This window comes from Octopus bimaculoides, chromosome 3 (genome assembly GCF_046866305.1).
Source record: "Octopus bimaculoides isolate indiv1 chromosome 3, ASM4686630v1, whole genome shotgun sequence".
NCBI classification, from domain to species: domain Eukaryota; kingdom Metazoa; phylum Mollusca; class Cephalopoda; order Octopoda; family Octopodidae; genus Octopus; species Octopus bimaculoides.
Genome location: NC_142930.1, coordinates 22,975,464 through 22,999,435, shown reverse-complemented (window position 1 = coordinate 22,999,435; position 23,972 = coordinate 22,975,464). Strand labels below are relative to the sequence as shown.

General features: G+C 34.7%; 1 protein-coding gene across 3 annotated transcripts in view; it reads left to right on the top strand.

The window, feature by feature from the left end:
- LOC106874167 (serine incorporator 1) overlaps positions 1 to 23,972 on the top strand; it is a 49,675-nt gene that overhangs the window by 14,814 nt on the left and 10,889 nt on the right. For all 3 annotated transcript variants that reach the window (XM_014921797.3, XM_014921798.3, XM_014921796.3), the window contains exons 2-10: positions 6,427 to 6,591; positions 7,574 to 7,767; positions 9,025 to 9,104; positions 9,405 to 9,542; positions 9,968 to 10,044; positions 11,927 to 12,023; positions 14,939 to 15,025; positions 16,839 to 16,962; positions 17,674 to 17,747. In XM_014921797.3, coding sequence (XP_014777283.1) covers positions 6,427 to 6,591; positions 7,574 to 7,767; positions 9,025 to 9,104; positions 9,405 to 9,542; positions 9,968 to 10,044; positions 11,927 to 12,023; positions 14,939 to 15,025; positions 16,839 to 16,962; positions 17,674 to 17,747 — 1,036 coding nt within the window. The remainder of the gene's footprint in view (positions 1 to 6,426; positions 6,592 to 7,573; positions 7,768 to 9,024; positions 9,105 to 9,404; positions 9,543 to 9,967; positions 10,045 to 11,926; positions 12,024 to 14,938; positions 15,026 to 16,838; positions 16,963 to 17,673; positions 17,748 to 23,972) is intronic.

Here is a 23,972-nt window from a genome sequence, read left to right as displayed (position 1 = left end):
AATGATGTTTCTTAATTAATAACGCTTACACACACACACACACACACACGTTATTGTGTTTGTGTGTGTATAAGCGTTATTAATTAAGAAAAATCATTATTATTCATTAAAATTACAAACAATTATTATCATCATTACTTAACATACACGATAGTCAACAAATTGCGTTGTTATATATATATATATATATATATATATATATATATATATATATATATACATACAAGAATAAGGGCAGGGAATCGTCAATTAATAATAGAATTAATAATTAACAATTTTGCCAAGTAGTTCAGTATGAAAAAACCTTTATCGGTAAAACCATTTATCATCATAAATATAGTTCTTTGACTGCTATTTCTAAATTTTCAGTATGTTGGAGAAGCAACTCAATGCTAATCCCTGTATATTTATGATGATATATATATATATACATACACACAATATGTATGTATGAAGCGATTAGATATTATATAGCGCTGCTTACATTTCAAGACAACTAATATTTAGATCTCTCTGTGTATCTCTGAATAAGCCAAAGGGAAACCGAGGCGGGCTGATTATTATACTGGCTGAGCTGAGGTAGGGACTAAACAGTTGACAGAAAGTTCACTTGGAATTAACACTTGGTTATTTATTACCAGGAATGCAGAACTGGACAGTCTTCGGCAGTCTTCGGCACTGCAACATTACTAATATAAAAACGAGAAACAGCTCACTGATAGGCAGGCCTCTCGATGTCTTTGCTGGAAGTAGTATTATGTAAAACAGTGATGCAACTGGTTTTTGACAATCGATAAAGAGTTGTGCATGCAGATCATTAGAAGCTGGTGTTAAATTGTTGCAGTCGGTTTTGCTCGCATTGCCATGTAACAGTGTTGTTTACATTCTTGTAGTTATTGGGTTTTCTGCTCGCGTTGCTAGTTCCATTGTCTAGTCTCCGAATATTTGTCATTTTAACAACAATATAGATAATCCCATACCAGAAAATGTACACATGCCACTAATATCAATCGCGCTGTGTGTATGTATACACGTACATACAAAGAGAGAGACGTATATATATATATATATATATATATATATATATATATATACGTGCATTTTGTTTTTTAGATTTAACAAACGAGTGAAGAGTACTGAACATATGTTGTAGAGTATATTTGGCCTCTTTCTCTCTCTCTCTCTCTCTCTCTTTCTCTCTCTCTCTCTCTCTCAGTCTCTCCCTCTCTCATATATTTGGACTTACAAATTAGAGAAACAAACTTCCATAAAGCATAAATATTTTTCTATTGTTATTAGCCGAATTGCTTCGTGCCACTGATGTTTGGTAAGTGCATTGGCACGAAAGTCGAGGTCCTTGACCTACTCTCAGTTCCTCTATTACGCACATACACACGTAGCTACGTGTTTATGCAAAGTGCACGCATGCTTGTATAGCCATTTCTTACGCAATGCTTCAGTTTTACGGAAAACTTAACTAGCGCGTGATTGAGCAGACTAATTTATGATCATAGGCGTTTTAACCGTGACCATCTCGTTTTCTGTAGTTGGTATATCTAGGACTACATTGTCCAATATGTTAAGATACTAGGTGTGTGATTTAAAGGTTATTTGCCTGCAGTTTTTAGCTAACCACGTAGACATTCTCTCTCGTCCCAGGTGATTAACACGGTAGTGACATACATGTTTTTCCAAGAGGTAAATGTGACAATGTATATTAAAAAAAAAAAAGAGTTAAACTTGTCACTTTGTACGTTTTCATTTAATTTACACGCATGTAAATCGCCATTTCTTTCGTGCTTACGTTAGTCGTGTGCTATTATTTTCATCCCGAAGATTAAACACGATTTTCTGTGTATATTATCAGTCTGATTTCAAATGTAAATACGAAATAAATGAATAAGTAAATAAATAAATAAGTAAATAAAAATAAACAAACAAAAAAAATCCCAGGTGTCAAAGCCTAGTGGATTCTGCTGGTAGTTCTCTAAATAAAACTAGAGAATCTAATGCATCTTGGGTTTTAACATTTGGTCGGCTGAGAAAAACATTTTGCGTTGGCTGCAGTTGTCAAAACGTTGTTTTTCCTGTGACTCACAAGTTACGTGTTGAAAAGGTGTTTATTTATAACTCGACTGATAAGTAAATGCTGCATAGATATATAGTACCAGATGTAGTCTCTATCTCTGTTCTGCTGTGTTAGTATCTTATGTCCCCAACCCATTTAGCTAATTTGTCAGCGTAGGAACCACTATGTGGTCGCTCGGCCTGCTAGAAGAAGTAGCAAAATCTCACTTAAATCATTCCCTCTCGTCTTATATAAGGATAGAACATTCTTAAAAAGACGGGATGGTCATAGCTGGAATGTTTTTTAATTATAGATATTTTTGATCAGAGTTAACTTTGGCTTAAACGACATAAACTTGTACTTGAGAATTTGTCCTGTTTTGAATAGACGAACATTGAGCTCAGTTCTATTTATTGGTATAATTTAAAGCAATGACATCGATCAATTTATAGACATTAGGTATAGAAGTGAGAGGACTCTTAATATCTTTGTGTCTAGTTTTAGGGATTTAATTTTTATGCTGTATCCTTAGAGAAAGGGACAGGCTATACGAAACTTGATGTTCAGCATTTGCAGATCGAGAGATGGGAGGAAAATGTCAGTTGGAGAGAATTTAATAGAGTGATGTATAAATTTGGTAATGGTGATTGAGAGATGCGGTTCATATGGAATTTGGGGGGAGAAACACAATAGGATCAATAGTGTTTGGTAAGATGGGTGGGCCTAAGAAGAGTTAGTATTCAACGAAGCTAGTTGAGAGGACTGTGATTATATTTTGTTTAGGTGAATGGGAATGGGGCACATTGTAATGTTTCAAAATAATAAGATTGATCCCTGTAGTGAGATTGAAGAGGCATAACAAGCGTAACTGATGTAAAAATGAACAAACAAATGATGATGGTTCTGTTCATTGAACTGATGCAGTGCGTCTACATGTTAACCACTTTATTGACAGGGTGTTAGGAATAATGAATTTTGGTCATGTGGGAGATGTAATGAGATATGCTTATCTTTGATCGTTTGAAGCAACTGGAAGTGTTTTTGCCCTTGGAGTATTTATATACATAGCAGTGAGTCTGGTGAAATGGAGAGAGAGAGATTGTCTTGGCAGAGTTGATGCAAAGAAGGCTGCATATATGTCTCTGTGGCTGTAATGCTTGTGAAGCCATCTTGGTTGAGAAGTGGTGGCAAGGGGTAGAGATCTTTTTGGCAAGGGACCGAAAGGGCTACAGGTTTGAAGGTAGGAGAGTTTTGCTGCCTTGCCTGTAAAATGCATGGCAGCATCTTTGTGTTTTGGATGATGGTCTTGTGAGCATTGTGGTGATAGGTAAAAGCTATTCAGTTTATCAAGTTCAGTGATATTTTATGTCATAGTGCTTGTATAACTATGCAGTTAAGTTACCTTTCCATGTGAGTTCAGTTTTAGTTCCACTGCCCAGTGTTTTGTGCAATTGTCTCCTATAGTAACCATGTGAGTGCATTTAATAGATCCATCTTCCTCTCTCTCTTATATATATATATATATATATATATATATATATATATATATATATATAAATATATATATATATATATAAATATATAAAATTTCAGTAAAGGCATTGATAAATTTCAATGCCAGTCTTCTAGAAATAGGATTGGTTGAGAAGCACTGATCTATATCAACAAGTTCTTTTGTCATGTTGACATTTTGATGAAGAGCTTATGCACAAAACATTATAAATACTTCTTTTGTAATCGTTCCTGTATGCAAGGAAAAACCATGATTTTAGTTAGCTTGATGTGTCTTCTTAAGCACAGTAAACTGCCAGTAGTCTTGATTCGTTGTCACCCCTCTGTGAGCTCCAGTGTCTGAAGATCTTTTCTCACCACTTTGTCCCACCTCTTCCTGGGTCTACCCCTTCCACATATTCCTTCCACAATTACAGATCAGCAATTATTGATGCATCTGTCTTCATATGCATTACATGACTGTACCAGCACAATCTCCACTTGCATACTACATCTGAAACCTTGTTATATAGAGTAAATAAAGGATTGCAAAATATTTGGTTTCTACACCAGTAACATGAATGTTTGATGAATGGAAAAGCAAAGAAGTGTTGTGAATAATGAGGATGATTAGGGTGAAGCTTGAACGCGTCTATTTTTAACATTAAGCAAGAATTTTGAGGATTAAAAGAATATTAATCTTTATTCTTTTAGTTGTTTCAGTCATTGGACTGTGGTCATGCTGGAACACTCTCTTGAAGGATTTAGTCACTCATATCCCAGTACTTATTTAGTTTTGTACTTATTCTGTTGGTAGTTTTTGTTGAACTTCTAAGTTAAGGGGACATAAACCAGCACTGGTCCTCAAGCAGTGAGAAACAAACACAATCACAAAGGTGTGTGCACACATACGCTTGCACACACACACACACATGTAGATGATGCGAATATGGCCATAGGCACAGACATGGATGTGTAGTTAAAAGGTTTGTTTCACAGTTGCATGTTTTGAGTTTGGTCCCATTGCATGACACCTTGGTCACTGGGCTGACCAAAGCTTTGTGGTTGAATTTGGTGGGGTATCTCTTCTCCAGTACTAGCTACTGGAAAGGGAAATGCCACGAACAAGAGAGAGAGAGAGAGAGAGAGAGAGATCTTATCTTCTCATCATCATACTGTGACACACATGTTTGTGTGTATTCTTATCTCTATGTCATGTGATGATTGTAAATGAGCACCACCGTCACACAAGTAATGTTGTTCATTTTCCAAGTCTTCTGTGAAAATTTGTCTGGCCACGAGGAAATATTACCATGCTTGGAGACTGGTATAGGTTTGTGAAGAAGGGCATCCAACTGTACAAAACCTGCCTTAACAAAGTTCCCTCTGACTCAATGCAAACATGAAAAGTGGAAATTAATGACGATGATGAATACACTGAACTAATTCTTGCTATTTTTGATAATCTGTTTTCACTAACTTATTTCCTTATACATACATAATAGTTCTCTTTATACAGAGAAATAACACATTACAGGTTTAAAAACTGCTACAGTTCTCAAAGGTTTATATTTTTCCTATCATTACATTTTTTAGTTTTCACAGGCTCTGTTTTTAGAACTGATTTGCTTTGAAGAAAGGTTAATCCCTTAGCATTCACATTAATCAGACAAACGTAATGCTTATTTATTCACATTACTTTGAATTAATTATGCATTATCTCATAGCTTTGAGATTTTGATGATATGATTGCTTGCTTTTAAAATGACATCATAAAGTAGGTGTGAGAGGCCAGATCTGGCTAGTTTTGGCATAAAATAAGTAGAATATTTGAGCTGGATATGGCCATTTTAAATGCTAAAAAGGTTAAGCAACAAAGTGAAATTTCTAAAAAGATCTTTTAACTGGTCAGTTCACATGATTGACATTCCCCACTTAATGTTTTTCTTTATATTTTGGTTTTATTTTCTATTAAAGGTGTGATTGGGGTGAGGGGGTGGGGGTGGGCAATGGAATTAAGATGTTATTACCTGGAATGAGTCATAAATGAACTAGAACACTTCAGCCTTCCATAATGTGATAAAAACACACACATGCACACAAACAACAACAATGAAAAAAGCTACTGAAATCCCCAAATCATTTAACCATTTCATGACCCTAGTTCTAATGAAATATAATGTGTATTTCTTCTAAATTTTAAAGTAATCAAGAATTGGAAGGTAACTGTGTCGTTATTAAGTTATTATGATGGAATGTTTTAATTTAAATATATATTCTAGGATGAGTGGCAGTCTCAGGAAGATAATGAAAAGATTAATTCATTCAGAGATCGGCAAACTTCTTATATCATTGATCCCTTCAAGGGATTGTTGATAATTTATTGACTCCCGTCATGTGAATTTCTGAAATAAAATTATAAAGTATTACTAATAAAAAATTTCTTGATTTAAAAACAGCAATTTCTTTGTTCTTTTGAGTCATTATCACTTTTTATTAAGAAATATTTAATGATATCTAAAATGAAAGTACTAAATGAAATTAATAAAAATAACAATAAAAATTCAGTCATATTGATATATGATATTGATATATTTAATATGAAATATGTGTTGGTGAATACTAGTCATCGCATTGATATTTGGCTGGTAATTAGTGAGCTTTTTCCTTAAATTACTATGCTTTTCTAGATTCAATTTGTATATAATTCAACATTCTTAATGCTTAAAACCATGTCAAATGTTTATTGACTCCTTGGATTGCCATATAGACACCCCTAGGTGTCAATATTGACCATGATGCTGACCACTGAATTGTTAAATTACTTGAAAAACACCAGTCTCTATTTTCCCCATTTTCTTTTTCAGTTAGCCTGTTGTTGTGGCAGTGCTGCGTGTTCCCTTTGTTGTTCAGCATGCCCATCTTGCAAAAGTTCTACTGCAAGTCGGATTGGCTATGCACTCATGCTCTTATTCAGTACAATTGTTGCAAGCATTATGCTTATACCAAACTTACGAACAGAACTTGGCAAGGTAAGTCTATTTCATGTTAAATCCGTCTGGTGCCAATCATTTAATCCCATTTTATTTTTTTTGTGAATTGTTTTTTAAAGTTAACTTTAAATAATGCTTACATCTGCTTCTTCGTTGACAAAACTGAGATGCTTCTGAGAAATGTAATTATCAAGTGATACCTTGTTATGTCATTTAGAAATTAACTTTGCCATTCATTATTACAATCATGTAATTTTGAGGTTAATGTAACCAACTGTCCTATCCCTCTCAAAATTGTCAATTTTGTGCCTAAATAAGAATTGGTGGTGATGGTGGTAGTAGAAGTTTTGATGGATTTGTAACCTCAGCTGCTTGATATAGGAGAGAGAGGAGGGGTAGTAGTACTGGTTACAAGATATGTATATAATACAAAGTAAGACAATGGAACTCAGAGGAAGGTTGAAGGCTGGTTACTTATGAGGAGAGTAAATCAGAATATATTTCTGGTATTTTGTGGTGGGATGAATGCTTTATGGGCAAGCTAACACTTTAAGCTTTGTACAGTGGTTAAAATCCAAGTATCCAAAAAGAGAAAAGAGAGAGCGAGAGTGAGAGAGAACATATCGACCAAGAGGTAGAATATTACATTAAGCAAACAATAGAGAAATGAATGAATGTAGCAAATTAACGAAATATATCTTAGCTTCTGACAACGAAAGACATGATATTCATTAGGATAGCACTGAGAATTCAATTGACTGTGGATATTGTGTCCAACAGAAAAGTAGGCAGGTAGAAGGAAGTCTGAGTGAATTATTATGGAAGAACTGGACAATTTTAGGTAAACAAAATTTAGAGGTAATGTGTGTTAAGTGAGAAACTGTACATGTGTTGGTGTGTGTCCCCATAAACATACACAGAGACAGAGTAGTTGTGAGAAAGTTAGATATATTTTAATTGATTTAATATTTCACTGATTGTATTATTATATTTTTTTAATGTTTTTATTTCATATTTCCAGATACCAGGGCTTTGTAATAACTTCTTTGGTCCCTCATTGCCTCAAACCAACAGAACAGTGTTTTGTGATGAAGTTGTTGGCTATTTGTCTGTCTATAGAGTTTGCTTTGCAACAACTGCATTTTTTTTCCTGTTCAGCATTATTATGATAAATGTAAAGTCATCACGTGATCCGAGATCTGGAATACAAAATGGGTAAGATGCAGCAATTTAGGTTTTTATTTTTTTAAAGTATAATTTTTGTTAATTGCCAATTCTTGTATCCTATTTATTTGTATAATATTTATGTTTGAAATGTTTGCATATTTTTTTGAGATGGTATTTTAATATTGATATCCAATGGAAAAATGTGTGAGGCAGGCTTGAATGTAGGTGGCACAATACCAGTCATTCCATTGTGATTCTAAGGCAGGCTAAATAACTATAATGATACTTCAGGTGACCTTACTATGAATAGGTTGTTGCAGTTAAATAATGGAATTATAAAATGGTGGTGGTAAGAGCAATTGTGCTCATTAAAGTAAGCAGTAATGTGCTGAGGGATATTGTACATTAAGGTGACTTTAGTAAGGTTTCAGCTGATGGAGGTAATGAAGTTATCTAGTTTGTACTGGAATATACTAACTAGATGCAGGTATGGCTGTTTGGCTAAGAAATTGACATTGTAACCTCTTGGTTCTAGGTTTGATTCAGATGAACGACACCTTGAACAAGTGTTTTGTCAGAAAGCCTGTGTTGAAAATATATGTTTGTAAACTGAACTTCTTCACCATCCTGCCATGCTTGTGCTTAAATCTATATTTTTAAACTATCAACCTGCTCAATCTGTGGAAAAGGCATGGGTAGAAACTCCATACGATGTACCTGGTGTAAGCTATGGACACATAAAAGGTGCAGCAATATCAAAAGAAGGTTAACCAGGAAGATAGTTTTTGTGTGTGGCATATGTATGTATGTATGTATGTATGTATGTATGTATGTATGTATGTATATATCATCATTGTTTAACATCCATTTTTCCATGATTATATGAGTTAGATGGAATTTGTTGAGGCAAATTTTCTACAGTCAGGTCATCAGTAACCACACACACACACACACACACACACACGTGGGTGTGTATTTGACAAGGATGGTTCAATAAAATTGCTGAGTGAAGAAAAATACTAAAAAGTGGTATCTACTTCCATCTGAAGTGCATTCCTTTCGACCAAGGCAGACTATGATATTTGGCCACTACAAGATTGATAAACTTAGTACAAGACAAGGTATTGGTGGGGGTCATTGTAATTCACTAAAATCCATAGAGATGGCATCCCAGAATGGCTGCTGATGAGAGTTGACATTCTGTGTGTAGCATGATATATGCATGTTCTGATGTAGAAACTCATATTTTGTGTGAGTCAGTATTCATACAAATGATTAATATATTGACTTTTTTTTGCTTTCCAGGTTTTGGTTCTTCAAATTCCTTATCTTGATTGGACTTGTAATTGCTGCTTTTTTCATTCCTCGTGGGGCCTTTGGTCAGGGTAAGTTGTTTTTTTCTAGATATTAACTTGAATCCTCTTCTTGGTGCAATGTTTAGCCTAAATTTGCTTTTATCATCATAACCTTCATAGTCTTAACTTTCATTTTCCTTGTTGGCATGGGTCAGATGAAATTCATTGAGGCAGATTTTCTTTGGCAGGATGTCTTTTCTGTCATCAACCCTCATCTAGTTGAAAATAAGGTTAGGAAATGAACTTCTGAAATACAACCATGCATACACCTAGACTTTCTGTTAAAAAGGGAAAGAGTAATTTCTTATTCTTACAATCTTGTTTTGACAGCTTGGATGGGAATTGGTATGGCTGGAGGTTTGCTCTTCATCCTGATACAACTGATCCTTTTGGTAGACTTTGCTCATGGCTGGAATGAGAGCTGGGTTGAAAAATATGAAGAAACAGAGTCCAAATGCTATTACTTTGGTATGACAAACATTTTATTATCATTTTTTGTACTTTTTATTAGCAATTTTGTAAAACAATAAACCAATCTAAAGTTATGATCACAGTAGAAAATGGAACAGTTTAGCATACATAAATTGATATAATAATGTGCTATGAAACATTTGAACTCATTAGTTTTATTAGGGGTAATGTTGCTTCAATAGGCTGGTTTGAATAAATGATCAGCCAACCAGCATTCTTGTCTTAAAATTTATAAGTAATTTACTGAAATGCCAGTATATGTTTTAATAATCTACTGTAAATTTCTTAATTGATTCATATTTAATCATCACTGTATATTACTATATACTATATACTATTTACTGTATCTCATGTTTTCTGTTTACTGTATCTCATGTTTTCTGTTTACTGTATCTCATTGTTTTCCTCTCTCTTTATTACAGGATTGTTGTTCTTTACTGCACTCTTTTACATACTCTCCCTTGCGGCTGTGGTACTCTTCTACATCTTCTATGCTGCGGTCAGTAAATTATTTTATATGAAGTTTATAAAAAGAAAAATAGCACAAATTGATCTATAGTTAGTGAAATGAGTTCACTTTAACAATTCAGTTAATTAGTTGATATTGTGCAATGATTCAGTTAATTGATTGATAATGATTCTGTTAATTAGTTGATATGGTGCAACAATGATTCAATTAATTAGTTGATAATGATTTGGTCAATTAGTTAGTGAATTGGCAGAATCTTTCGAGTGGTGGATAGAATGCCTTATGGTATTTGTTCTGACTCTCATTACTGTGAGTTCAAATCCTACTGAGGACAACTCGGTTTGTTTTGTGACTGAAATGGTATTTTTGAGATAGATCCAGAATATTTGAATTTACTTTTTGTTGTGTATAACTTTGATGTCTTCATTTTATTCAGTTTGATAAGTGAATTTGGATGAGACATTTGACCCATCAGTTATAGCTTTTTAGGTAATATTATATATATATATATATATATATATATATAGTGTTCCTGCTTGCCAGGCCAGTGGGGTGATACCATTTGAAAGCTATGACAATGTGAGGAAGCATATTGTGACCAGTAGTGGATAATGACACTCAATAGTCTGGTTGATGCAGTGATGTGTGTTTATGTCATCATCATCGTTTTACGTCCACTTTCCATGCTGGCATGGGTTGGACAGTTTGACTGAGGACTGGTGAGCCAGAGGCTGCACCAGGCTCAATTTGATCTGGCAATGTTTCTACAGCTGGATGCTCTTCCTAACGCCAACCACTCCAAGAGTCTAGTAGGTGCTTGTATGTGCCACTGGCACGAGGGCCAGTCAGGGGGTTCTGGCAACGACCACGCTCCAAAGGTATTTTTATGTGCTACCTGCATGGGAGCCAGTTCAGCGGCACTGGCAACGACCATGCTCGAATGTCGTTTTTCATGTGCCAGTAAAGCGACGCTGGCAACGATCACGCTCGAATGGTGATTTTGTTTACACTAGCCTCAATAGGTCTTTACAAGCAAAGTTCATTGTCCATAGAATGAAGGGTACTCATAAGTGGACCGGTTACACCCCATGTTCAGATGTGCTTTTAACGTTCCACTCGCATGATTGCCAATCAGGCGGTACTGTCATCGGCCATGTCAGCAATTTTGATTTTGATTTCACTTGCCTCAATAGGTCATCACAAGCAAGGTTTATTGTCCAATGAATGAGGGGTATTCATAACTGGGCTGGTTACACCCACTGGTATAAGCCATGGGCTATGGTCTCACTTGTTGGGTCTTCTCAAGCACAGCATATCTCCAAAGGTCCCAGTCACTAGTCATTGCCTTGGTAAGGCCCAATGTTCGAAGGTTGTGCTATATACACACACATGCACATCTGTCTTATATTGTCATCATTACTTTTATGATGGTGTGGATTATGATTCAAGTCATATATTTGGAAATTCTACCCTCTTAGTTGTGTTGGGACCATGTCTAGTTGTGTCTTGTATGTTCCATTTTGGGGATGGTTTCTCTGGTTTGACACTCTCTTCTGGGTCCATGTGTACTGTCTTTTCTCTAATTAATAAGTATATGTAAAGTATTTTGAAAACAAATCCTCTTGAATTTGAACCAGTTTAAAAGCTAAAAACACAAATGATGATCTTAACAGTTGGGTAAACTTAAATTTACAAGCAGTGTAACTCAAAAGGAATTCATTAGCATTTTGGGGGCTCGGCTCACTAAGTCGTGAAGTGCTTCTATCAAGTTACACTATGACATAAAGGTTTTCTTAACCATTTTCTTTTAAATATGGAAAAGTATTACTGTTGATATACTCTGAACTATTACATTTTATCTTTTTGGTTTTATTAGTAAAATAATGTTTGTGTTTTTTGTTTCTCCCTCCAGGATTCACAATGTGTTGCCCATAAATTCTTTATCAGCTTCAATTTGATTCTTTGCATTATTGTGTCCATTATTTCTGTCTTACCAAAAGTACAAGAAGGTTGGTCTCTTCATCTTTTTTACCTTTGTCGTCATCATCATCATCATCATCATCTGTGTTAAAATCAAGTTATCTCGCATATTAAAATTCAAGCGGAGCTAAGGACTATTACATTTTTCATTATAAAACAAGACATAACCGAACAGTTTCATAATGGGGATCTTTGTCTTTGCTTTTAATGAAATTAAAACAGTATTCATTGTACCCAGTTTAGAATTCTCTTCATCCAGCTCTATATGCCAGTAATTGTGTTGTGCTTTTAAATTGCTCTGATTTGTTTTTTTCTTGTTGATAATTTGTTTTGTGTCACAGCTGAGATTGTGTCACAGCTGTGATACAAAATGAATATCAAAAAAAAAAAAAAAAAAAACAAATTGGGACAACTTAATCAGATAGTGGATCATATGAAGAATATAAAACAAAGATAGTCGAGAGCTACTGTTTGAGGTTGCAGAAGATACTTAAGAGCTGCTACTTCAAGATATGTGTATAATTGAAGCTAATCTAAGAAGTTGATATGCAGGAGAATTGATAAGAATTGCAATATGTAATTTAAAAAAAAAATTAATATACTGGTAGATGCTACCAAGTGTCTGTGGTCTGTCATACACATGGGGAGGACATTCTAAATGAATTAGGAGAATTCATGGTTGAATACTTTTTTACACACACGTACACTCAAATATTGATCATCATTTAATGCCCACTGGGTTGGAGGGGTTTTCTGAGTCAGTGGATGCCCTTCATGTTGCCAACCCTATTAGGTACCTCTTATGACATGCATGTATATGCTGTATCTATTTTAAAACTGGTATGCTCATGGTAAATATATACGTCAATATGCATATGTATATTCAAGTTTCAATGGTTAGTATTTCAGTTATTTGATCTTCTGAACTGCCAACTCATTGAAATATTGTGTGTGTGTGTGTGTGTGTGTGGCTGAGTATCCCTCAGACATTTGTACATTGTTTCTACTCCTCAGGAAGCATCAACACAGCACAGTATGTGACAAACCTGGTTCTTTGAGTTACAGGTACCATTTAGATTATGAATGATGAATGATGAGATACTTCAGTCCAACTGATGATCTTCCGCACAGTTTCTGTTTACTTTATTTCACTCACCTGAGTCTCTGGTGGAAAACACTTGTCCTATTTGTGGTACATGCCTTCTATTGTGTAGCCTTTTGTGTGTGTATGTTTGTTTATATTTGTCACTCACTTATTAAAAAAAATCACAACATGGTGCAGGAGTGGCTGTGTGGTAAGTAGCTTGCTGAAGACCACATGGTTCCGGGTTCAGTCCCACTGCGTGGCACCTTTGGCAAGTGTCTTCTACTATAGCCTCGGGCTGACCAAAGCCTTGTGAGTGGATTTGGTAGACGGAAACTGAAAGAAGCCCGTCGTATATATATATATGTGTGTGTGTGTTTGTGTCCCCCCCCCCCCAGCATTGCTTGACAACTGATGCTGGTGTGTTTACGTCCCCGTCACTTAGTGGTTCGGCAAAGAGAGACCGATAGAATAAGTACTAGGCTTACAAAGAATAAGTCCTGGGGTCGATTAGCTCGACTAAAGGCAGTGCTCCAGCATGGCCACAGTCAAATGACTGAAACAAGTAAAAGAGTAAAAGAGAGTATGTGTGGTGTTCTCTTGGCATTTCTCCTTATGTAATGGATTGCCAGCCTGCTTTGTGCTTTTGAAGCTGTATGGAATAAGAGATCCCATGCTGGAAAAACAAACATTAGCATCAGGAAGGGCATCTGCCTATAAAATAGTGCTTCTATAACATTCATATAACCCATGCTAGCACAGAATAACAGGCATAAAATGAACCAGAGAGTATTTGAGTTAAATCTGAACATAGAAGATATGAAGTTTTGTAATTTTATTCAAGTTGGATCTTGTCAGATTCAGTGCTATTCTATTATCAATCAGACTGCTTTTGGATCAATTGATGACTCAAATAGTTTCTCATAGATACACAGAAGTATAAAAGAAAAATTCTGATGGAATTAAAAAGACTTATTTAATCTTAGAAATGAAATAACATCCATCTGTGTCTTGTTTCCACCAGTTGAACATCCATAGCTGAAATTTTGTTTTTGAATGTATCTTGACACCAAGCATTTAAAATAGTTTGTCTTGATCTAAGTATTTTAAATGCAGCTCTACATTTGAAACTGCTTGTATTTATTTTTGATATACTGCCCAACCCATACAATAAGATGAAACAAATGCAAAATATTAGTGATGATGATGATGACTGTGATATTATTTCATGTTTTTAATAATATTTTCACCTGTTCATCATCTCAATTCCTTGATTTTAACTGTTTTTTTTTTTTTTGATCAATTTGCTTTTTCAACATTGTTTCTTGTGAAATATTTCTTCACACACTGTACAGATCTTATTGGGATTAGATTTCAGGTGGTGAGAGATTAAAGTATTTCTTGATTATGTAATTTATGAATCTAGGTAATACTGGGTACTTGCTACTAGTGCATGCAGTATAATCTTCATTTTGTATCTGAATTTTCCATACTGTATGGGTTGGATGGCTCTATTCCAGTGGAGTATCTTGCCATTTGTTGCAATCTGTGTATGTGTGTGTATGTGTATATATATATATATATATATATATATATATATATATATCAGTAGATAGGTACAGCGTAATCCGTGGGCAGGAGAGGTGCAGCCGGAGAGTGCAAAGTTCAGAATAAAAAAAAGTCCAGAATAAATAGTCCAGAATGAAAAAAGGTAGAGTCCAGGTAGAGAGTTCGTGTGTGATGAGTAGAGACAGGATTATAAATGTTACACTTTGCTTCTATTTGGTTATAATATGTCTTGCTTGATAAAGACCTTTCATTAAAATTCTGCATTGCTAATACTTTCTCAATTATTTTCAGTCCAACCAAGATCTGGTCTCCTTCAGGCATCAATCATCACGTTTTACTCCATGTATTTGACTTGGTCGGCCATGACCAACAATCCAGGTAAACTTACCTTTCAGTTTTCTTGTTCATAATTTACTCATTCAACCAACTGCTTTGGCTCCCCACAAATTTGTCGTCTTACTTCTCTAATATAGACACATTTATTAATTTTGATTATTGTTGTTACCTTTTAGTGGTTTGTTTATATAGGTCTAGTTTATTTTAGATTTAACCTGAAGAACCAGGTCCAATTCATGTTGCAGACTTCCCTGCTGGACAAGTCAATGGTTAGATGCCAGATTAATATGAGCCACCTTTTCCCAGAAATAAAAATGAGTTTGTGTAGGGCCAACACCCCTATCTAGAAAAAAAGCAGTTACAGAAGCATGGATGACAATTCAAAACTGAACAGCACAATGTTGAGAACAGTGGAGAAAAATCGTCAATGATCTATGTTCCACAGGGAGCGAAGGGATTAAGTAAGATATAACCAAAGACATTGTGGCTATGACCATCTATTTCCCTCCAGATATAGTGTATTTGGAGTGTCTAACATGTCTGTTTTTTAAAATATGGCTCATGGTTATTAAAATTAAAGCAATTAGCAAAATTATGGTACATGATACCAAGCTAAATTTACTTTTGAGTGATAGCTGGTTGTACTAGTGTACAATTTGAAAGAAACTTGCTGTTATTTCTAGCAGGCTGAGCAACCATGTAAAGGCTCTCACTATCTTTCTTGTTACTAAGGTGTTAATGTGGCAGAAATGGTAGAATATTTGGTTTTTTAGCCCTTAACATTCCAAATTAAATTTTAAATATATTGACTTTCCCTTTCATTGCTTTAGAATTTATGAAATGACTACTTTTAGATACTAGGTTGATTCACTCAATTGTGGCCAATTTTTTTTCCAAATTTATTCAAGTTAGAAGTTGTTTTGTAGTCACAGTTAGCTTTGTTTGGGCAAATCTGTTATATATCATTGAAATATGTACAAAGTAACATTGATGTTTCATATACAATTGTCTCTTAGCTGAGAGACAGGCAGGGATGCAGTGTGACTATCCCATCATCATTTAGCATCTGTTGTCCATGCTGGCATGGGTTGGATGGTGTGACCAAAGCTGTGGAGCTGCACCAAACTCCAATCTGATTTGGCATGGTTTCTACAGCTGGATGCCCTTCCTAATGCCAACCATTTTACAGAGAGTGCTGGGTCGTTTACGTGGCACTGCATGGGCGCTTTTACATGGCACCACCACGAGTGCTTTACACCACTTGAAGGATTGGCCTTAACACTTCCGTTGTGGGGTACCAAATATCTCAGTCCTTTGTCTGCTTGCCTGAAAGGTTCAGCTATTGAAGTCATTCTTGTAGAATCTGAATATTTGAATAATGGTTTCAAATTTTGGCGCAAGGCCAACAATTTTAGGTGAGGGAGAATAGTAAATTATATCGACTCCATTGTTCAACAGGCATTTATCTTATTGACCCTGAAAGGTGAAGTCAACTTTGATGGAATTTGAACTCAGAAGGTTATGAATTGAAAGAAATACTACACAGCGCTTTTTTTCCCAATGCTCTAACAATTCTACCAGCCTTAGGATATAAAATAATGACACCTAGTAGATAACCATTTAATAAAACTTCTTTGTAGATATAAACATTTAACTTATATGTAATTTTTTTTTTCTACTTGCACTATTTAACCCGTGTTTTCATTCCGTATTTGTAATGTAATTTTATACATTTGGAAGGGAAAAAATTCCTTGAAATATATACTTGATCGTCGAAAATGATTTAACTCCCTTAGATATCTTATCACTTATAGTTGCTGAAATTGACGTGGATATTTATTTGTTTCTTTTATAGATTGTGCCTGCAATCCACAAGAGAAATGTCCCAATGAACAAGGAGACTTTGCCAAACTAGGTATATTCGATTGGCAGAGTATTATTGCTTTGCTTCTGTGGCTCTTTGCAGTTCTCTATTCAAGGTGACATTTATTTAATTTTCTCCTCTCATTATTTCATGTTTCTTTTTGTCTGCAAATTTTCATCTATATGTTTCACATACCTTACTTTTTTATAACCCTGTCAGCTTCACTTGGAATAAACAGATACCTGTCCCAACTGAATGCAGTGATAGCTGAATATAAATCCTTAGTGATGTCTTAGAGATTTGAGGAAGATTTAAAGTTTAGCTTCCTAAAATACTGTCTTCATTAAAATCATGAGTTGTGTTCTTTACAATGAAATATGTGTGATATAATGTTCTTGGAAATATTTCCTGTTCCAATGGGATAATGTAAGATGCTTGACTAGTGATGAGCAAGAGTTGTTTTAATTGTACACATTTTGTGATATCTCTGGTCAAAGAAGTATGTCTGCTTCATGATGATGATGATGATGACTACTTTGTAGTACAATGCAAATATCTAAATTTGAAAAAGCTAACATGGATAAATGGATGTAAAATAACAACAAAATAATGTAATATAAAAAGAACAATAAAAGCAAATAGGGTGATGGGAAATGAATTGGTTTTAATAGGGTGATGGAAAGGTAATTAGTTTTAATGGCAATATTGAGGGATAAGCTTCTTTATTTTTGTGAGATTATTTAGTTGATATTAGGTTTAAATTGAATTAATAGTTACAGATATTGATTATTATGATGGTAAAATGTAATCTTAATTTGTCTTTCAGTATCCGTACTTCAAGTAACAGTCAAATGGGTAAGATTACCATGTCAGAGAGAACTATTCTGCAGTTGGATACAGGTAAGATTTATGCATTTATTTGGCATAAATATTTCATAAAAATTAATTACTAAAATTCCATTAGTTAGATGTATGACAATCTTCTGTAATTACAGCAGTATTTTGAAGTTTCACAAAAACCTTTTTCTCCAGGCACCTTTGCAGAGTTTATACTTATTTAAGCTTTAAAGTTTGATTAGACTTGTAGACATAAATCCTAAGTGATATGTAATGGTTTTGAGCAAGGATTCAAGCTGGGTTTTTGAGCTCAACTCAGTAGTTTTTTTTTTTATTACAACCAGATGTAGCTATTACTTAAATAGTAACTAGTTCTTCTTTCTTATCTATCATATCTTCAGCTATGTTGTTTGTAGTGGGATGTCATTTCAACTGTATATACTTAGTATCAAGTGGGGGATGTCTTATTAATACAGTATTGGGGTCTTATTAAAACTGTGTGACTATTTCTGAGATTTTATCCTAACTCTGTGTAACTAGTGAAACTATAGAATCCAGAGAAACTAATGATTTTTCAGTATTGGCCAATAATAAATTATGTAGAGATCGTTAAGTAAAATAAATTATTTTGCTGTGAAGAAAAGGAAACTTCTTTCTCTTGGCAACATTTTGTGAACTCTAAGCAGTAGTGAAGCATCTCATCCACTTTCTGTCATTATTTAGATTATATTGTTCCATTAATTACTTTTTTTGTGTATTCACTCTTTGTAGAATGATAGAGATGATTTTCAACTCAATAAACTCGTTTACTTTTCTAAAAATTATTTGTCCTTATTTATTACGTTAATGATTTCATATATACAAATATGTAAATATTTGCATGTATCTACTGGAAAACTGATACGTGCTGCATACAAATTGAGTGAAATATGAAATCAGCATGAAAAATTAGTCTAAAAAGGTTGATTTGCATTCATAATGAGTATAGTACATTTAATTTTGTTGACCAGTGTAATCAATTGCATTAGCAGATCTATATGCCTATTTATTTCCAGATTCGATCTAATTAATGACTTGAAAAGTTGGATAAAACATAAGATTATTTCTCAAACGGAATTTGATAGTAATAACTTCCATCTGATAGGGAAAGTATATATTTTCTCCATTTGGTTCGTGACAATAGTTAGTCGTTCTCTTTTACTGTTATTGGCGGAAATGATTGCAAGGGAGACAACTCTGCTTGTACGGACATAAGGTGAGACGCTATTTGAGGAGATGTTTTTCGGACTTCTTGAAGATTTTGTTGTAAGTTTTTGATGTCAATCTTGATAGTTAGGAATAAAATTCTTGATATTGTACTGTCGTTTCTTGACAAAGATTTAGCAGCAGCAGAACAAAGGTAACAGAAATCTGTTACTAACATTCTTGTGTGGTGCCAGTCGTCTTGATTTACACTACTGAAGAATGTTCCATGCTTGCAGTAGTCTCTGCATTCAAAACATTATTTAGATTCACTTGATACTGATAGAAGTTCTCATTGAATGTGATGGATGATGAACAAACTGTAAAAAAAATCTACGGAATAGAATCATGCTGAGAGGTTAGATTGTGCAGAGTATTGATGTAATTAAATTCTGATATTTAATCCATCACTTAGTTTAACATCACCACCTTCAGCAGAGAATTACTCTATTGTTCGGATTCAGGCCAAGCTGGAGGATGGCTTCTTATCTTTTTCTCACCAGTCTTTGAGACATTGAGAAAGTGTTAGGTGTGTTGTCTTTCCTCCTCTGAATGAGCCATTAAAAGGGTGAGTGGGGACTTATGACGATTGTATGGTTCAACAGCTTGCTTCCCAGCTCTGGGGCTCTGGATTTGATCCCACAGTGTGGCTCTGTGAACAGCAAGTATATTTTACTGTAACACTAGGTAAAAACGAATACTTTTAATGAATGAACTTTCATAGACAAAAACTGTGGAATTGCATTGATGTATCTTTCACTGATGTGAAAGAAACTTCCAAAAACTGGGCTCTTTGAATGAAGTCCTGTGCAATATTTGTCCTGTGTCAAGTTACAGGCACTCCCTTCTACTCTTGCTGTGAGAAATGCAATGATTCATAATGGGTAACCAAAATACATGTACTAACATGCATTTTGGTCACCCATTTATAACATGTTTCTATGTAAGTTTCAGTATCATGTTCCCCTCTTTTCCTTAGCATTGTGGTCTATTTCTGTCTGTAAGTTTTTTAAATTAATGAATAATTTCTAATTTAATGATATTGAATCAAGGGTGGAGGTGAGTAATTGCTGTAGACTTTTGCAGAAAGAAAGAAAGAAACATAGTCCTTAATTTTATTTCGAATGACAACATTCACTGTACCGCTCAAAGTAAAAATCAAAATGTGTAACACTTATGCATAACTACTCAGTGGAGCATGCTACCAGAGGAAGTAAGATGGGAAAAGAAATATACATCACTCACATTCGTATTTTTGGTTATTTAAACTGAGATATTAACCAGGTACTGCTATGTGACATTTCGTTGCTGTCATACCTAGTGATGAGTTAAGCTCCATGAAACATTTGTCAAATATATAATGCCTTGTGCACCATACAATAGTGAGGTGTACCCTTCATTGTGGGACAATTAAGTAAGACAGGATTACTCTTTGCTGGGATTGCAGTACTGTGCTGCAAAAAGATGCAGGTTAGTGTATATAGAGATAGCTCGCTGTGAGTAGGTTAAAAGACAGGTCATTGTATATACCTGTTTGAGGTAGAATGTGTATAGAGTATTTGTAGTAATTTTGAGGTGAAATTTGGAGAGGTTTCTTTTGAAAGAATAATATTGATATCTTTTTCAAAAGTTGGTTATTTTTTTCTCCAACTAGAAACAAAAACAAATACAATTTTTATTATCATCGTCATCATACGTCTGTTTTCCATGCTGGCTAGGGTTGGACGGTTTGACTGAGGCCTGGAGAGCCTGCGGATGCACCAGGCTCCATTCTGATCTGGCAATGTTTCTACAGCTGAATGCCCTTCCTAGTGCTGGCCACTCTGAGCATGTAGTGGGTGCTTTTTACATGCCACCAGCACAGGAGCCAGTTAGGCGGGCCTGGCATTGATAATTTTCTTTGTTAAATTTTTTTTCATTCCTTTCTGTTTTTAATTTCCATCATAGAAAATTGGATATAGGCATTTATTGTGTGTAGGCACTTATTTGATAGGATTATTGTCTTTGAAATTTTCGTGTGTACAGTTCTCTTGTTTAAATAGGTAATGGGTTTTCGGAAGGAAAAAGATAGGAACAGCAGAAAACAAACATAAGCAAAATAAAAAGAAAAAATGGTGCTTGAATATCTTCACAGAATCTTAGTAATCTAAATTCATGATAGTCACTGAATGTTTTAAGATAGTGTTAACATATTTAATGTAGTGGGTATTAAAGATTTAATGAGAAATAATTATTTGATGAAGAAAAAAAAAAATTATGCTGGTCAATAAGTAATATTATTTTAATTATTACAGTAAGTATTTATACAACTGTTCTTTATTCAGTCTTATTAGAACCTCATTAGCAAAGCATAGATTTCAGTGTAGTTGTTGAAGAATGACTAATGAAGAATCACTAGGAAGAGAGGGGGAGAGAGAGTGGTGGTGGATGATGTTGGTACTAGCTAGTGTCGGAAAATAGAATTGGATATTTTGTGTTTGATTGTCTAACATTTGAATAAAACAAAGCATTAAAGTTACTTAAATCTTTTCAAATGTTAATGTTTTATTTCAATTAGAAAATTTGAAATTTAGTCTTTGTTTTCAAAGTAATTTATACAAGATTTTTGATTTATGTTAATACTGCATGCCTAATTAGTTGCATTTTTTCTGCTTTTATGATGAAATCATTCAGCATATATCTCCATTTCTAATTAGAAGTTATAGGAATAATGCTTTCTTATACATCTTTCTGTTTCTTTTGTGTTTGAACACTCATTACTGCACCAATCATTTAATTTTCTGTATTTGATTTGATTTGATTTAATTTTGTATGTACTTTTTTGTTTTAATACATAATTTATTAAAATTTTTACTAATTTTATAAATTAACATTTCAAATTTGAGTTATTGGTCGCTTACTTTCAATTAATTTTAATTTGCTGGAGTTTTCTGGTTATATGAGAATTGAACTTGTTTTTGGGTATCTTAGTAACCTTCTTTGGAAACTTCTGTTTCAATTGTTATCATGATGGATTTCTTTTCTTTATCAAACTTCCTTCATATAGTCTTAGTTCTAAATTATTTGCCTGGATCTAAAACTTGACCTCTGGCTGCACTGTGTTTGTCTCAACAGCTATTCACTCTATTAAACTACCAACTCTGGCACCTCACTCAGTTAAGTCGAAGACCTACCTTTCATTTGTCAATCAGCACAGTTGTCATGGGCAAAGCACTTGAAAACATTTATCAGTGATGCCATGACATACATACTCCCATCAACAGCACCAAATTTCTGTCACATTTTCCTCATATTTCAACACACAGCTAAAGCTAAATCCCTCAATTTTTATAACTGCTAGACCTCACAATCTCAGTCAATTTTTGTGATGAATTCACAAAATGTAATGGAACTCTGTATATTGAAGACTAGATTTCTTTTTCAACTCTGATCAGTTGTACTGTAAATGTTAGATACAACCTGCATAAGAATATTTGCATATATCTTGTCTGTAACTGCTACCAAATATTCAAATATCCATCCTAAATTGCATCTGAAAGAACACCATTTTGCAGGTTGGCAAAATCAGTAATGCTCTACAATAGCTTTCTCACAAATACACTATCTTTTCTCTCTGCATTTTCTACTATGGCTACAATAACCTCTCTCATTAATCTAAGCTTATACTAATACTACAGCCATGAAAACCCTACCTGATGCATCCATCATCTCTTGTTGTCCCTAATATGCCTCAATGCCTTGAAGATCTTATGTTAAATACTTGCTTAAGCATTATATCACTAAACTGTGGACCTCTGCCCTCCACCCCTGGTCCACTTTTCTCCTGCAGATGTTGACCTACAAAAGTTGTAAGTGAATACCATTGATTTCAATAGTCAGGGAGGGCCAACAAAAATCCATGGGCACTGATCCTACCTCTTTCATTTATTAATATCTCAAAAATCTGTTCACTTATGTTCAGGTAGTACAAATATCCATTTCTTGTTGTCTTTCATATTAAACTGTTGTTCATTAATTATATCAGTGGTTCTATCAATATGGATTTTTACTGCATCAGTTAATGATCATTCTCTGATAAGCAACATGAAAGGGCTTTTGTAAGTAGAAAATTCATTTTACTTTTCTAAATCTTATGGATAACCTCCAATGTAGAGATGTCTCCTCTCTCTCTCTTTGATCAGGTAACCATGTATCTCCTCTACAGCGAGACCCCTGTTTCATTTTTGTCTCTTTGTCACACTCTAACCTTTCATCAGCTGGAAGATCGTCTCCTCCAATTCCCCCTCTCTTCTCAAAGGATCTTTGTCTTGTTTGTCTTGCAAGTTATTTGGTGACCCTGCCAGTCCTGGTGCCACATAAAAAGCATCTAGTCCACACTGTAATGTGGTTGGTATTTGGAAGGGCACTAACTGTAAAAACCTTAACAAAACTGGCATGAGAGTCGGTTAGGGGGCACTGGCCACAGCTACGATTTTGGTTTTATTTGACTCAACAGATCTTCTCAAGGGTACTCTTAAATGGGCAGGACTTAAATGGGCAACACTGGTATCAGCCATGGCTGCAATCTCACTTTATTTGCTGGGTCTTCTCAATCACAGCATATCTCCAAAGGTCTCAGTCTTCTGTCATTGCCTCTGTGAGGCCCAATGTTCGAAGGTCATGCTTCACCACCTTAGTTGAGAGGCCCTTAGTTGCCAGTAGAGGTAGGAGCTCTCTGAACTTTGCCCAGACTGTTCTTATTCTGGCCGCTACACTCTCAGAGCAATCACCCCACTACAGACTCTTTCACCTAGGTAGTGGAAGCTATTAACTGCTTCTAGTTTTTCCCCCTGGCATTTGATGGAATCTGTTTGCTGTACATTCTCAGTGTTTATTGCCCCTGTGCATCTGCCACTCACAAAACTATCTTCCTGGTTAACCTTCCTTTGATATTGCTGCACCTTTTATGTGTCCAGAGTTTACACTGGGTACATTGTATGGAGTGTCTACCCATGCCTTTTCTACAGATCAAGCAGAGTCATCTACCTGAGGGGATTTGTGATTTGT